The 17,060-nt window shown below is 43.9% G+C and overlaps 1 protein-coding gene across 11 annotated transcripts in view; it reads right to left on the reverse strand.

Moving 5' to 3' along the window:
• ICA1 (islet cell autoantigen 1) overlaps positions 1-17,060 on the reverse strand; it is a 154,516-nt gene continuing 137,456 nt past the window's right edge. For 7 of the 11 annotated variants that reach the window (XM_037836780.1, XM_037836777.1, XM_037836782.1 and 4 more), the window contains exons 13-15: positions 14,010-14,279; positions 2,504-2,590; positions 1-276 (exon numbers count right to left, since the gene is read on the reverse strand). In XM_037836780.1, coding sequence (XP_037692708.1) covers positions 152-276; positions 2,504-2,590; positions 14,010-14,279 — 482 coding nt within the window. In that variant the 3' untranslated portion in view covers positions 1-151. The remainder of the gene's footprint in view (positions 277-2,503; positions 2,591-14,009; positions 14,280-17,060) is intronic. The other 4 variants (XM_037836787.1, XM_037836785.1, XM_037836784.1 and 1 more) reach the window with 1 other exon arrangement.

A 17,060-nucleotide genomic window follows, 5' to 3' on the forward strand; every position in this document is an offset into this window, starting at 1 on the left:
TTATACCAATATAAACAGGGCCTTTGACCCTTTCATTTTATTAAAATGGCACGTAAATGTTAAAACAGCATACTGATCACTGGATACTTCTGCTAGCCCCCAGCTGTGTGGCTGCGGAGCAGCTCGCTGCTCCCTCCCGCAGGCTGCAGACTCATGCATTGAGCAATTCATGTTCTTTATCAGTTTTCCCAACAGCATCAGGATTGGATAATGGGTCGAGGTCAGCAAAGAGGCTGAACCAGGCCGTCAGGTCCGAGGAGGCAGCCTTGGCAGGCTCTGGGGAGAGAAGAGGAATCATCAGCAAAGCCACCTTCCAAATGCCCACCTCTGCCTTGCTGGGTGCCGGCTGGCCACGGGTCATCCTGAAAAGGGAGGCTGTCCAGTCAGGAAAATCTTATTGCTCCTGGTCTCTAAAAACTGTTAGGGAATTCTGTGCTCCTTGGTTGGTTGGTAGAATAACAATCTAAACTGTAGTCTGAAGCTTGGTGAAGAGAGAGCACTTCTGTTGACTCACCCAGAAGCAGCTGACCACTACCAGCAGGTCCCCCCAGCTGGCTGCTCTCCCCACCCCCTCCCCAGTGGATGGCCACAGCCCACAGGGTTTGCTCAAAACCTCAGCTCCTGCTGCTTCACCACAGTCAGGAAATTATACAGGTTATTTCACAAATCAGGCTGAAGGGCTGAGGAAGCAAGGTGCCTCGCAGCATCTGCTGTAGGGACCTTTTCAAATACTCTGGGTCAAGAGAAATGTTGGAGCCACTCTTTCACCCTGTGGGGGGTTGGTGCCCAGGGCTCTTCTCTTCTTTCACTACTTCCTCAACTCTCTCCTGCCCCAGGAAGGAGGCCCTTGGCATGCCTTCCCCTCTCGCAGTGGAGTCAACGTGGTCTCTACACCCCACTCATGCTCCAGCCATAGTGAAATACTTCCTTTGGTTGCTCTTTCACTGAACCACCTACCCTAACTTCCTGAATACCACAACTATAAAACCAAATTGTTTTCCAGATGAAGAGAACATCTTCAAAAGAGCACCTGATGCAAGTGATTTCTAAATAAGGTGAGGGTTCCTTTTGTCTATAAATCATTCCACATGAGAATCTAAGTTCATTGGCTTGGATGACCCATGTTTGTTTGTTTGTTTTCTCCACCAGGTGGGAGTGTCAGAAACACAAAGAAAATGGTTCTGAGAGGTTATCCTTCTATTTGAGAGTTTCTAGGAATGTGCTTGCCATCTGGCTGGAGTCTAAAAATATTGTTAGACAAGTTGCTAAGAGTGGTTACATTACAGTGATGGGATATACTAATATAAACAGGGATTTTGAGCCTTTCATTTTACTAAAATGGCACTTAAATGTTAAAAAACTATACTGATCACTTTATACTTCTGATTCCCCTCCCTTTGTCTTTTTTTTTTTCCCAAAATCTCTTGTAGATCTGTCACTTATAGAATGAGATAATTAATGCATTCATTATAGAGAAAAAGCTACTACTGGCAAGACTAATTGGTAATATGTATTATTATTAATATTAATTGAATTCCTCACACAGTCAGCCCACAAAACACCCAGTTTATATTGATATAACCTGAGACTTGAAAGAGCTCAATATAGCTTGATCAAGGGGGAAAAATGACTTATAAAAGGGAATAACTCATCTCTTTTTAGACATGTAAGAGGTCACACAAGGAAACTGTGTGGGACAAGACTATGGGTTAGTCTCTCTCTCTTCTTGATAGCATGTATCAAGATATCTTAAAGATATCTCCAGGGCAAACATGCTACTCGTGCACTTCCCCTTTCTCCCAACTGTGGTAGGGTCTGCACCAAAGGCCCTCAGAGAATGGGGGTGGCCCTGCCAGGAAAAGCCAGGTGCCTGTACTTGGGGCACCACTCACACTCCTCAGACTGCCTGTTGGAGCAAACATCAGGTGCGACTTACTTGTACAATACATAAAAGAGTATCATATGAATGCTTTTTGATGATAATGGAATGGACACTTCTTTTAACTTCCTGTGGTCAACAAAGGGAGAGTGGTGATGACAAAAGGAAGAGAGAACTGCAAAGACAGATGAGACCTTGAGTCAAGCAGATGTTCTCCTTGGGGGCCTGTCCCAAAAGGGAACAGATCTCATGAACTTGAAAGGATCTTTTTTGACAACTAAGAAACCTGACATTTTCTGAGGAGCATGAATTAAATGCCTTATTTGATGGTGGCTGTGGTATTTTTGACTAAAGATAGGAAACCTAAGTGGCCTTTCCCATCTTGCTGTTTCCACACAATCACATTGAGACAGATATTTGATTCATACACATTAGATACAACTTGACAAAGGAATGTGACTTAGGATATTAAGCCAGAAAAAAGTCAGGATGTAATTTCTAGGGTCATGTGAAACACTCCACCCAGGAGTCCCTGCTTTGAGCAGTAAAGAAATGCAGAAAATAGCGTTAGGCTACTGGAAAGGAGAGCAACCGTCACGTCAGGGAGATAAAACACTGTATTACCTTTTGCTGCAGGGCTGTTGCCATTTGGGTGGCTTGTCTTGGGTGCCGGCCATGGAGAAGGAGGATTGGCACTGCTTTCTGAGCAGCCTAATATTCAAAACCAGAGGACATTAGACCTGGCGGGGAGCACTCACACTGACCCACCCGTTGCTGGGCACATGGTTCTCGACCATGGTGGCCTCCAAAGAAAGGGAAGAAGATGGTAAGACAGGACCCTTCTCCCATTGCCCCCATACCTGGATTAGGTCTCAGGAGAGAATAGAGATGCATAATCATGCCCAATTCAAAAATTAAGAAAAGACTGGATTTTGAAAAGCAAATGAGAAATTGCTAAGGTTAAAGCATTTCTGCTTTTTTAGCTTTATGCCCGTTTTTCTTCTCAAGGATCATCATTTCATAACCACACCAAAGATCATCAATAGCATGCCAAGAAAATCAAGTGCCTAGCTTTTCTGTCACAAATGGGAAGAACTTAGAAAAAGCAAACATCATTAAATGTAACAATGGAACTAGTAAACGGCACATCGCCACTTCCATTATAATTTAGATCATTTATTTTCTACACAGCTAATTGAAATTGGAAGGTTTAATTAATACAGATAGCTATATGGCAGTCCAGTCCAAATATATGAGGGGAAAGAAAGCCCTCCCTATTTTTACTCTGTACCCTTACAACGGCATTTAGCTTGCACAGCCCCAGCTCTTCAATGCTGTACCGGCCCAGCCCCAGGTGATTCAGAGGCATTCAGCATGATTTCCCACAGCATTTACCGTCTGTGCTGGATGTTTTGGCAGGATTCATATTTAATTTAGAACTTTACCATATACTTCTTTGTACCTCTTTAATTCCTTGTCTCTAGGTCCTGTCCTCCCAATGGGACAAGGAATTTCTCTTTAGTGTACTCCAAAATACCTAAAATAGTACTGGAAGGTGTTTGTGGACCGACTATTGATGCTGATTGTGAAATGCAGACCGCAGATGGTGTATCACTGTTGGGCCATCGTGCTTAAGACTGGATCTTTTTACAGGATGCTCTCATAACAAGTGATTTCTAAAGAAAAGGTTGGTCTCTGCTAAGGCCCTCAAGAGAGATCAAGTTTGGATGGCAACATTCATTTGGGCCATGCCGCCAATATCCAGAACAAAAATGCCACGCCATATATGCCACAAAAATAATTAGATTTAATGCTGTTTGTGCATCCTGCCTTCCAAGGTTCTGACTTGCTAGTGGACTTAATTATAGAACCATACTGTATTGATTAGTTTGCATTTCTGTTTCATTTCCTCGAGTCCCTTGAAGCCAGGATCCATGTGTTATGCATCTTCACATCCTTTTTTTGCAATGCCCAGCATATGATGGCTGACTGCTGAACTAAGATGAGCCACAGAAGTGCTCTTTTAAGCCATGAGAAATATATCTATGAAGCATTATTTAAAACGTGGCAAAGCAGGGCCTGGCACACAGTAAATGCTATAATACTCACTGGTTGAATTATTTCATTTTAAGCAAGCGTGATGGTTAAGTTCATGGGTCAACTTGGCCAGGCTATGGTGTCCAGCTGTTTGGTCCAGCAAGCCCTGGCCTGATTGTCACTGTGAGGATATATCGTGCATTTAAATCATTAGTCACTTGATTGCATCTATGGCTGACTATATCTACAATCAACAAAGGAGACTGCCTTCAGCAATTAGATGACAGAAGTCTCATCTACTCAACTGAAGGCCTTAAAGAGAGAACCGACCATTTTGGCAGTCAGAAAGAATAATTTCTCTTTCTCCTTTAGCCAGCCTGCTTCTCCAGGGGAATTCATCAAAATCTTCATCCGAGTTCCCAACTTGCAGTCTGCCCTACAGAATTCACACTTGCCAATCTCCATAGCCATGTGGGCCAGTTCCTATAATAAATGTCATAATATTTACATTTATATATTTATACACACATGCACACATCCTTTCAGTTCAGTTTCCCTGGAGAACACTGACTAATACAGCAAATGATGTGCAAACTTATTTACAAAACTGATGACTAACGAAACAGGTGGCCTGTGACCTATTTATAAAGTCTCAAATGATGAAAAAATAGAGAGGGTTTTAAAAAGCATAATTCATTGGAAAGTTACCTGAACATATAGTATAGTTAACATAATTCATGAACAATCCAAAGCACCAGGTTTCAAGAGAACTTTCTAGGGTGATGAAAATGCTCTAAAACTGGATTGTGATGATGGTTGTACAATTGCATAAATTTACTAGAAATCTTTGAACTGTTCACTAACAATGGATGAATTTTATGATACCTAAATTAAACTTCAATAAGATGTTTTTAAAAATGACCAGTATATTGCAAACCTGCTTATAATTGTGCCTAAGAGTCTCCCCCTGAGTGCCTCTTTGTTGCTCAGATGTGGCCCTCTCTCTCTAGCTAAGCCACCTCAGCAGGTGAGCTCACTGCCCTCCCCCCTACGTGGGACCTGACTCCCAGGGGCGTAAATCTCTCTGGCAATGCAAGTTATGACTCCTGGGGGTGAATGTGGACCAGCATCATGGGATTGAGAACATGTTCTTGACCAGAAGGGGGGTGCCAAATGAAACGAAATAAAGTTTCAGTGGCTGAGAGATTTCAAATGAAATCAAGAGGTCACTCTGGTGGACACTCTTACGCACTATATAGATAACACTTTTTAGCATTTAATGTATTGGAATAGCTAGAAGTAAATACCTGAAACTATCAAACTCCAACCCAGTAGCCTTGACTCTTGAAGACGACTGTATAGCAATGTAGCTTACGAGGGGTGACAGTGTGACTGTGAAAACCTTGTGGATCACACTCCCTTTATCTAACCTTGTGGATGGATGAGTAGAAAAATGGGGACAAAAAACTAAATGAAAAATAGGATGGGATTTGGGGGGTGGATGATTGGGGTATTCTTTTTTACTTTTATTTTTTATTCCTATTTTTATTCTTTCTGGTGTAAGGAAAATGTTCAAAAATAGACTGGGGTGATGAATGCACAACTATATGATGGTACTGTGAACAGCGGACTGTACACCATGGATGACTGTATGGTATGTGAATATATCTCAATAAAATGGAATTTTTAAAAAAATGAACAGTATTTGGTGTAATTCAGGAGTAACATAATTTCCCTGGATCCTAGAAAAGTGGCCCATGAACATATTCCTTCTAAACTCAAATCATCTAAAACTGTACTAAATGTGGCAAGTTAAAGTTGTGGTTCTCTCATGCGCCAAATAATGCAGATCAGAGGAAAAGCTGAGAGGGGTCAAATCTTGCCGGATAACTTTTGCCCTTGACCCTGCAATCTTGCCCTCAACGCCAAGTGTACTCGAGACCTGCCTGTTCTCTACCGAGGCCTTCTGACCTGCCCTCACCCCTGCAGCCTGCCTCTTAGAGCAGTGGTTCTCCAAGCCTGGTGCTCACGCCTGCAGCTGGGCGTCACCTGACAGCTGGTAGAAATGCAAGATCACAGGCAACCCCTGACCTCGTGAATCAGAACCTCTGGCTGTGAAGCCCAAGAAACCATTTTAACAACCCCCAGTGATTCTTATGCAAGTTAAAAGTTTTCAACCACTTTAGATGGTCTAGGAGGCAGCCAGGATCAATATCTCAGATAGAATTAAAGGAAGGATTTGAGAGCAGAGCTGGGACAAAGAGAGAGAGGCCCTCCCATGCAACAGAAGGTTCCAGTTCAGATCCCAGCTCCCCAGGCAGCTGAATCCAAATCCTGCAGCCTGAACTTCTTGGTGCTGTCAAGGCCCACATCTCAACACAGAATCAGAATCAACTCAGAGAAAAGCCAGGGGAGGAGTGCCCTTAGCAGTCAACCTCTCCCCAGTCTCTGTCTGCCATTTGATACAGTGAGAACTCAACGAGATAATTCTTCCCATTTCAAAAATATGTACAATGTTCATTTTCAGAAATGGCTGTAGAGAACACAGGAAGAGAGGCATACTCAAAGCATTGTGTTTTCCAGACTATAAAATGGAACACATTCCTAAAAGGAGGCAGAAATAAATCTACATGTCAAAATGAAGTTTGCCTTCCTTTATGTAATGGGCATATACCTGAAAAGTTATAAATAAACAAAATTTCTGTATTTCTGTATCAAGTCATATTTTACAAGAACCAGAAATCAAGTCATATCTTCAAATATATCATGTAAAGGATTACAATGGCAGATTCCTTTACAAAGAGAACATATGTCTTCTAACTGAATTCCTTTGTAACTCCAGATTTTTTGAATAGTGCTCTCTTAAACCACAGGGGCAAGCAGCATCTCAGATCCATGGGATTTGGGGGGCTCGCCATAGCAGGGGACATGATGGAGGAGGAAGCCTGAAGATAGCCTCCCTGGGGACCCTATACCTCAGCATTTTCACAAAGACTCTAAGTATCATTACCTCTTCCCAGAGTGCATAGAAAAAACAACCAGTTTGCCTTGTCAATTCTCTTCTCACAACAGTTATTAAGCATCCACCTAACAACTTGAATATCTGTGCATGAGGGGCTGGGACACCAGCTATGAAAGGAAGAAGCTCAGTTGCAACGTGAACCTTTACTCATATCCCTTTGGGAGTTATTTAGGGGAAAAGTTGGAATGAAAGTAATTACAGATGCACTGGAAAGCCGGATTTCAGAGGTCTTTGCTTCTGCCCGAACAAAATAAAAGCTACTTAAATAGAAGTTATTATTGCTAATATTCCTGCAATTGCCATCAACTGTTATCTAATTTGTGTTACTTCGCTAAGACATTTTTAAGATAGATGTGTGGCTAGAAAGACGTCTATCATCTCAGAGTAATTGGGTCAGGAGAGAGGTGGTGAAGGGTGGAGGTAGGAGAGCATTAGAGCTCTGTGAACAAAATGACTACCTAGATCTCAGTTCCTTTGATATGGCAAATGTGCTACCAATTTGCAGAAAAACAGAGGATAAAATTTTATAGTGCAAGCCTGCCCCCTTTACTTAGATACGGGAAAATACAAATCAGCCAGAAATAACATTGGCCAGCCAGAGCAGCCAGGGAGGCCAAAATAGCACCGCCCAGAGTAGCACTTTGCCATGAATGTAATTTCACAAACGCCGAGGCTGTGTTGACAATCACACAGGGGTGTGGGTGGGGCTGGCTGTGAAGGGGAAAAGTGGGTGCACCACGGCCCCGCAGGCCAAGCACCTTCTGCCCTCTACACTTCCTCTCTGAGCCCCAGTTTCCACACCTGCAAAGGGTGGATGAAAATTTCTGCCTCAGGTTGTGGTAGGGATAAAACGGGATCTTGTGTATGAAACCAGATAGGTAGTACACTGGCTGGAGAGCAGGCCACAATAAATCTAAGCTGACAATGCATTTGTGCAGAGCTCATCAAACATCAGGACTAAACCCAGAGAGTATCCTCCTTAAGTTCACATCTTAAGATTGCTTTCTTTTAACGATTCATTGGTTAAATGTTGCCTCCCTGTCTGCCTGCCATCCATCTACCCATGCACCCAAAAAGCATTTACTGACTATCTACTATATTCTGGGCACAAAGTTATGTTCTGGAAATATAATGGTGGGCAACACAGACATGACCCCTGCCCATGACAACCTAGCTGAAGAGACAAAATTAAATCAATTTTACAGTCAGGTGAGATACGGGGTATAATAAAGTACAGGTATAGTGGGAGTAGAGAGCAGAAACACCTAACACTGGCTAGTGGGGGAAGGGTGGCAGAGAGGGGAGTCGAGAAAGACTCCCTAGATCAAATGATATAGAAGTTGAGAACCTGAAGGGTGAGAAGAAGTGAACCATGTATAGCAAGCATCTTGGGTGGGCAGGTGGGTGGCACGTTCTAAAGGGAGGCAAAGCATGTGTGAAGGCGCAGAGCTGGGGGCGAGCCAGGCTGGCAGGAGTTCTATATGGCTGGAGGCTGGTGTTCTGATATAATACATGTTTCTCTGGCAGAACAAGGTCAATAAGTCATGCTAAGGAAAGACGTGGGCAGCAAGGAGGCTAGTTAGGGCCTAAAAGACCAAGTAAGTCAAGCTTAATGTGAACGGCAGATGAAACGTAAGCACTTGGCAAGTCGCAGAGTTTGTTCTGGGATTCCTTTGGTTTTCTCATCTATTAAATGAGGATGGAATCATGGTCATCAAGGCCCCTTCTCTTGACTAATGGAGGCACTTAAAACCTGCAGATATCGAAGGCATGCCTTGTGGAGGCTCCTCAGCAGGCTAAGGACGCGTTGCTTCTTTGACGGAACAAAAACTCCATCAGCTCATGCTGAGAGTACCTGCCCTTTGTTCAAGCTGCCTTTAAAGATGCCCCACAGCCTTTTCCTTTGCATCATTCCCTTTGAGTAAAGGAAGTATCTATAACCTAGAGCCAGGCCAAGCCAAGAATAGCAAGAGGTGTGCTCTGGTAGGGGAAAGGTGAATCTGAGAGGACGCAAATCCTAGATTTATGTTAGCATTAAATGGAAATCCACCCAGATAGCAAGGCATCTCAGAAATGGGTAAAACATAAGAGTGCCCTTTCAACCACATTTAGACATATAATTCAGTGGTCACCAATGAATTATATATTTGAATGTGCTTAAAAGGGGAAATTTAAGTGGTACATATGTTGCTAGAATAAAAATTTAAAAAAATAACATAGAACTGTACAACACAAACAGTGAAACCTACTATTAACTACAGACTATATATAATAATATTCTCTCATCAACTATAACAAAGGAACCACACTAAAGCAAAATGTTAAAAATGGGGATGGGTATAAGGGAACTCTATTTTCTGCAGGGTCTTTCTGTAAATCTACAACTTCTCTAACTAAAAATGAATGAATGAATGAATGAATGAAAAAATAAATAAATAAAATTGATAGGAAAACAACAATAACAAAAGAGTGTCCTGAAGAAACACAGGGCTGTATGTGTGTGGGAATCCAGAACAAGACACACAACTCTGGTTTGCAGAATCCTAAATTAAAAGATGGCCTGCTATGTTGATTTTGAACAGCTGATGCTCTTTTCAGTATCAAGGTTTGTTTCTAAATTGAATCTTGGACCCTGGTGGCAGAGCAGCACATCGAGCATGAGGCCTATCAGCCTTGCCTCATCGCTAACGTAGGCAGCTCTTGCAGGCTGGCTCTCCTCCTACTCACTCTGAGAGGCCTCAGGAAGGTACAATTTTCTCATCACTGCATGACACAGGAAACCCCAGCCCCTATCATGATGATAACTTCGGAAACTCAGAAATCCCAGCTAAAATGAACAACTCCTGCAAATTTTCAGCACAACTTGATCCTACATGTAAGTTCCTTTGCGTTGCTCCCCTGGAGCATGAAGGAGGAGGGAAGGGAGGACGTAGTTGTTCCTTCACTCAATGTCTTTCCTTCCTGTTCCCCTGGAGCACCAGGGAGCAGGAAGAGGAGAGAGGCCAAAGAAGAAGGGAAGGCAGAGAAGAATGCAAGCAGACTGAGGAGACGGAGGAGGACAAGGGAAATGAGTGGCGGGGTCTGAAGGGGCCGAGGAGGAGCTGGGAACACCCCACTCTCAGTCCTCAGACTCGGTGGAGACCCTACCTCATCACCCCTCGCAGAGCCCTAGGACAGGGCGGGTTTGAGCATGAGTGCACCACAGTGAATGTGGCAGACTACGGCTTCCACAAGCGATAATTTCATAGGATGATCATTTTCAAATATTCCATTCAGGAACATAATTAGACTCTTGTGGTGGACAGAGCCCCCGACCCCAGGCTCACATTCCCCCTCCACGACAAACCGAGGACCCCAACCCCATGTGTGACCAGGATGCCCAGCGCCAGGTCAATCCAACAAGTGCTGCTCCTCGGCAGCATCCCAAGATCAGCCTGAAGGAGCCTGCTGGGGAATCACTCTCGCCATCAGATATACCTCACTGGGCGGCAACAGAGCATAATGGTCAAGGGCACAGCTCCCTGACGCTGACTGCTCAGGTTCAAAGTGCGGCTGCCCGTACTAGAGGTGGGACCGTGGGAAAGTGACTTAGCCTCTCGGGACCTGCTCCCTGGGCTATACAGTGGAGGTTATAATAGTACCTGCCTGGTCAGGCTGTGGTGAGCATGAAATAAGTTGACACTTGTAAGAAAAACACACGACAGCATTAAGCACATGGCAGTGCCCTACTGAGTGCCAGCTAGCGTTATTTTACAGTCACAAATAGCGGACTCACAGAATCACACACACTGAGACCTCGACACCTCCGAAACAGGGCTTAGCCCAGGGATGAGGAGTTGACACATAATTGTGGAGGGTGGAAGAAAAACCTTTGGATGCACTGAGTCTCTCCTGGCAGATTATCTAGTGAGGTCAATGCCTCATGTTACAGCTGAGAGAGTACAGGCCCAGAGTTTTGAGTGGCCTGGCCACCCATTACAGGGTGAACCAGGAGAAGGGGGGTTGCAGGCTAAATGTAGTCTCTGCCAATGTGCCGGTGAACCTTTCTATTCTGTGTTTAATTTAGCTACTTAATTATTTCAGTGGTTTATTTAGTTTGGCTTCCAAGGTGATGTGGACAATCAGGGGACCCAGTTTCACTGTAAGCTGTCAAGAGTTTAATTCAGAAAATTTATATAAATTTATATATATATATATATATATATATATATATATATATAGAGAGAGAGAGAGAGAGAGAGAGAGAGAGAGAGAGAGAGAGATGGATTTTCTAGACCATGAATGTAGTACAAAAATTCTAGGGCCAACATTTATCCTTTCCTCTTTTGGTGGTGGGGTTGGGGGAATGAGTCCTGAAAATAGCTAGTTCAAATACATAGAGCATGGTTACAATTTGATGATATAATCACAATGAAGCACAGAGCTCATTCTTTATTTGTACCACATATATTCTGAAGGTTCCCCGAGACAGAGGACAGTCTCAGTGGTGGAACTGTGGCTGCACCTGCTGGGAACCTGTAGATGTGGAAGAAGCTGATTGGGCCTCCTCTTTCAACTACTTAGGTTCAATTTTCTTTCCTGTCATTTGAGTTGCACAGACATTCAATTTCTATCTGTTTGCACGTAAAGGAAACAGGGTAACTCAGAGGTACAAAATAACTCTTTTAACATTGATCTTGATGAATCCCAGCAGTGGAAAGAAACTGTTAGCAGCCAAAATGATCCTTTTAAATGTAAGTCAGATCATGTCACTCCTCAGCCCAAGATGCTGTGATGTTTCCCAATTTCACTCTGAAAAATGGCTACAAGGCCCCAGCAACCTAGCCATCTGCAACCCCTCTGACTGCCTCTCCCCATCGCTTGGTTGGCTCCACAACACTTCTGCCCTGCTAGGCACATTCTCACCTCAGGACATTTGCACAGGTTGTTTCCTTTACCCAGATATCCACTTCTCTCACTTCCTGCAAATCTTTGCTTAGATCTCATCTTCTCAATAAGAACCCTATTTAAATGTTCTGCAGCCCCACCTACCCTGCCACCCCCCTGCACTCCCCATCTCCTGGCCCCTATTCTACTTTTTTTCTCTGTAATATGGATCACTTTCTAGCCTACTATATAATTTGCTCATTTATTATGTTTATTGTTCAATGTCTCCTCCCCATTAGAATGGGAGTTTCAAGAAGGCCAAAAGCCTTGTCTGTTTTGTTTTCAGGTGACTCTCCAATGCCTGACACACAGGACCCAATAAATATTTGTTGAATGAATGAGGGAAACTTCCTAAAGGTCTTGTAGGACAGCACTCTGAAAGGAGAGAAATAAATGGCCTTCCATTACTGTTCCCTCCTTCTCTTTCTACAATATGGGCCTGCAGTTCTCTCTCACGGTCTGAATACCTCCTTCACTAGACCCAAGTGTCACCTTGCACCTTTCTCTTGGCCGTAAAGGAAGGCTGTAGCGGCAGAGCCCCAAGACCACTGCTTTTGTCTACAGCTGTTGGGCATAGTTCTGGGGGCCCCACCGTGGGCCTTGAGCTGAGCTCTTCTCACTTTGCCTGTTCAGGAAGGGGGTTGGAACTCTCTCTGCTGTTTCAGCATGGGGCATTCACAATGACTGCCATTCAGCCACCCCCAGCAGAGCACTGTCACCACTGTTCTCTGTCTGCAGCAGGGGCCCACGTGTCTCCAAAGTGGGGGGTGTCGAGGGGTCCATCATGTAGCACAGATGGAGCGTTTCCAACAGCCCCGAGTTACCAGTGTGGCTCGTGGGCTCCCTGCCTTCCGACTCTCTCCCAGCTTGTTAGCAGCTCCACCCCAGGGTGGGTGAGGGGTGAACCTCAAGTCATTTGGCAGCACTGCTCGTCTGCAGCTCCAGTGGAAGAGATGGTGAGACCCAGGGGTGAAACTCGGGGTGGATTTCATTTACCCCTGGTATCTCTGACTTCCGTTACAGCAAATAAATGAGTTGGCTGAAAAATAGGACCCACAAAGGAAGGTAAAAGGAATCATGTATTTCAGAAAAAGAGGGAAGATGGAAGACTTTTTTTCCTTTTGGTCTTGACCACCCACTCCTTGCTGTCCATGATCTTATCTCCAAAGACCTGAGGTTTTAATCGCCCATAATTACTTAATCATCCCAGCTCTGCAGTTTGTCCTCAGCTTTAAATACCAGATAAACACACTGTTTTGTTTTTTTCTGTGAAAAAAACAGAACGATTTGAGAATTGTGATACTCATCTTATAATAATCAATGTGACATGAAAGGAGGAAAAAGTGTTGAAAAGAAATACGAGAAAAGAATTTTCTTCTTGAGGTCTGTTTGTTTAGAAACTCCAACTTAAATATTTAAATTTAAACCAGAGTTTTGGTTTTTGCACTTTATACCAATATGCTCTGGGGCTAGCAATTCTCGCTCAGCATGCCAGCCCACCGGAGAGTCTCCGGGTGCTGAACCCTTCCCAGGGGTGCTGACCTGCTTGAAGTGCTGTGGCCACGGATTTCAGGCAGAACAGAGACTGCCCAGCTGAGGGATTCTCAGGGTGGGGTGGGGTGGGATGGAGAGAGAGCAAGAGTAAGGGGAAAGACACAAGGCAGTGGAAAAAGAGTTGAAAAGCCCAATGGGATGTCAGTCAGCACCAAAAAAAACAGAAGGTGTTTAGGGGACCACAGGGAACTTTGCATCCTGGGTGTCACCAGACAGGAATGGCCAAGCATACGGGGCCATAACTGCAAAGACAACCTAGTCCTCTTAAACCTAAAAGCAAAGTGAGACAATAAGATCGAGAACCACTGCTCTAACCTTTTACTAACAGGAAATGTTGACATAGGGAGCAAATTATGAGAACAGATTCTCAACCCTGTAAGATATTTTAAAGCTGGAATGAGATTCTGAGGCTTCAGCTAAAAAGTTACTGGATATAAAATCAAATTTAAAAAAAAAAACAATGGGTATGAAATAAAAAATACAGAAAACACACACACACACAAAAGACAAGGAAGAAATATGGCTTTGGATTAAAAACAAAACAACAAGCAAACAAATAAAAAATCCCATTTCAATCCCAGCAGCACATACCTCGTAGGGAGGCCTGTAAGTCTTTCATATTTTGGTCTAAAAGCTGCGAAGGAAGGAATCCTGAGTCTGGCTGGAGCTTGGGGTCTGGCTCCCCGGGGGCCCCTGCGGGAGCTGGCTCCTTGAGCTGACTGTCTCCAAACACAGCAGCCCACTCTTTGCTGAACTCGCCGTCTTCCAGGGAGGAAGCGCTGAAGATCTCGCTCAGCAGCAGCAGGTCATCTTTGTCAGCACCTTCCGGTTCCACTGTCCCGGCTGCTGGGCCCAGGCAAGCTGCGCAAAGTCATGGAGCACACGACAGGTCACCACGCCGCCTGGGAACACATGCTCGGGGGGTTGGGTGGGATGGGATGGGTGATGGCTAGATCTAAGAAAAGGTCTATCAGACTATAAACTTATCTCCTATAGCTCTCTCTTAAGAGATTTCATAGTTAAATTTCTAGTTCCATCCCCCCTCATCCCCTCTTCCCCAGTTTATGAGGGTCATTAGAGTCACATTTAAATAAGTCTCCACAAAAATCTAGGGTTTTGGTTTTTCTCATATAAAAGCAACTTCACGAGAACATTTCTCAAATATGAGATAACGCCAGGATGGAAAGCATGTTGGAGATCTTAGCTTCTTGTTTGTATAGTTTCTGGAATCTTCCCACACAACAAGCCCTAAATCCATACACATTGCCTGGGCTAGAACAGCTGACGCCTTGTGGCAGTTTGCCCTGCCGCCCCGGACGGGGTGAGAACACCCACCATGCCTTGACGGGCCCAGGGGAGGAAGGGGGAGCAGAGGATGTCAGGAAACTGAAAAGGACCAAGAAAGAACACTTGCTTCTTTCTCCTTCGCCAAAACACAACTGCATGAAGCAAAGGAGAGCTGGGCCTTGTCTGCCTGAGGGCAGGCATAAGAGCGTAACCGGAAACAGGACAAAACGAGAATGATCCAGAAAGTGAGACACAGACCCAGAAGGATCCAGGAGGGGTTGAGGGAGCACCAGCCCTGAGGTGGAGCCCCAGGACCATCCATGATTTGCTGTGTGACTTTGGAAAGACCCTTAACCTCTCTGAGCCTTTTTTTCATATCCATAAAGTTATAACATTAATTATGCCCACCTCAGAGTGTTGTCAGGAAGATTAAAAGAATTATACCTTAAACCTTATTGCCTGTACATAAGGAAGACTTTAAAGAAGAGAACCATCCTTACAATATTGACATTGACAAAACACTGAATATTGAACACAAGTTGAATGGGAACATTAAATATCAGAAATCCTGTAACAAGATCTTTCACTGGGTTTTCAACATATTTTGAGAACCAAGGACAGGTGGCTTTTTATTAACTGTGGTTTGTTGTGATACCTAATTACCACTTGGAAGCTGCCAACATTTTGTTGTTAAGTGATGAAGAGGAGGAAAATCATGACATATTTTTTTTCCTGAGCTATACTGAAATTGTGACCCTGCCATATGAAGTGAGATTAACAGGTTTTCCTCAAACATAGAAGATAATTAGTAAGTGAAGGGTGGGTTTTTCTTTTTCCTCTTTTAAATAAAGCTTATCTCTGTTGGCTTTTCTATTTTCAACCACTCTTTAGATAAGATCTAAAGATTAAGGGGATTTTTGATGTGCTCAGCAGACTGGCCATAAATCAAGAAGAGGAGGAGTCTACTCACCCTCATATCACTGGGATATAAAATAGTGGCAAAACATCACTTTGATCAGACAACTATCCAATTTAAGCACTCTCGTTATTTTTGTTATCATAGAATTCGCCAACATGTAGCCTGTAGATGAGTTAGAGGAGAACATGGGCAAAACGGCATTTTTAAACAGAGTTCTGAGGCAGTGCTATGTTAAGAGGGTGGCCCAGGAATAACCCACAGCCTGGCATGGGGGTGAGGAGGGGCAGGGACGGTGAGAGAGCACATCTCTGGGAAGGAAGGGGCTGTAAGAGCGTGACCTTAGCTAGTCCCATCTTAGCCATGTGTCAAAGCACCCTCTTTCTCTCAGTATTACCCTTTTTACATATATTAACTTCACAAATCTCTGCACTTCCTACTTTCAGTTGGAACTTGGACTCCCAGACCCTTCACGTGGTTTACTTTCTGGTCTGACTGAAACCAAATAATTACTGAACCAAACCTGTTTATTGGAACCAATTCAAATAAATGTGTAGACCCTAGAGGGAGAGATGGTCTCAAATGGGCATTGGAAACTGTGTGTGTTCCTCCTAAAGTCACTTTTCTGACCCTCTGCTAAGTCAGATCCTGAGCGAAGCGTCACAGCTGCAATCTAATGTCAATCCAGGGAAGATAATGACTAACATCAGCAACAACAAATAATAAACTTTGAGCCTTTCAAAACAACTGGACTGTATGCTCTATTTTTGTTTTTACTGTTTAGGTTTGTGATGTGCTATCTGTAGTGGACTTCTGCTGTTTTTGCCTACTTAGCATTCCTTCCCTTTTCCTTTCCAGCTTTCCCTTTAGGGAAACCCCTCCTCCATGTCATCCTGGTGAGATGCCTCTTAAGATGCCTCATCATCCCTGGTGGAAGTGTGACCTCCATTTCCCAGGCCATGCTGACTGACTCAGGGATGGGCACATGCCGAAGTTTCTCTGACTTTGGTATATGGAAACTGGAATCAAGAGAGGCTCAATTTTCTTTGGGATCCCAAGATCTAGAGATGCAGATCTGAGGCTGCAGTGATAATGAAGTCAACCTACAGAGGGAAACAGCATGAAGAACTGGAAAGAGAAGTCCTGCGAACACTGTCTAAGCCCCTGGAGCCAGCCTTGCCTGCAGCCCATACACTATTCTGTCTTCCCAATTACAAGGACCAAAGCAGTCTTTTTTTTTTTTTTTAAACCTGAACAATTTTGAGAAAGGTTTCTGTCATTTGCAACCAAAAGATTCCTGACTAATACTGTATCCTATCAAATACAAATTTTGTGCCAGAAATGAGGAAAGGACCAATGGTGAACAGCATATTGTTTAGAGCCTATTGCAAACAGAGATTTTGCCTGTGCTAAGGTCTATCATTGAATTTGGCTATTAC

This window comes from Choloepus didactylus, chromosome 5, assembly GCF_015220235.1.
Source record: "Choloepus didactylus isolate mChoDid1 chromosome 5, mChoDid1.pri, whole genome shotgun sequence".
Classification (NCBI taxonomy): Eukaryota; Metazoa; Chordata; class Mammalia; order Pilosa; family Megalonychidae; genus Choloepus; species Choloepus didactylus.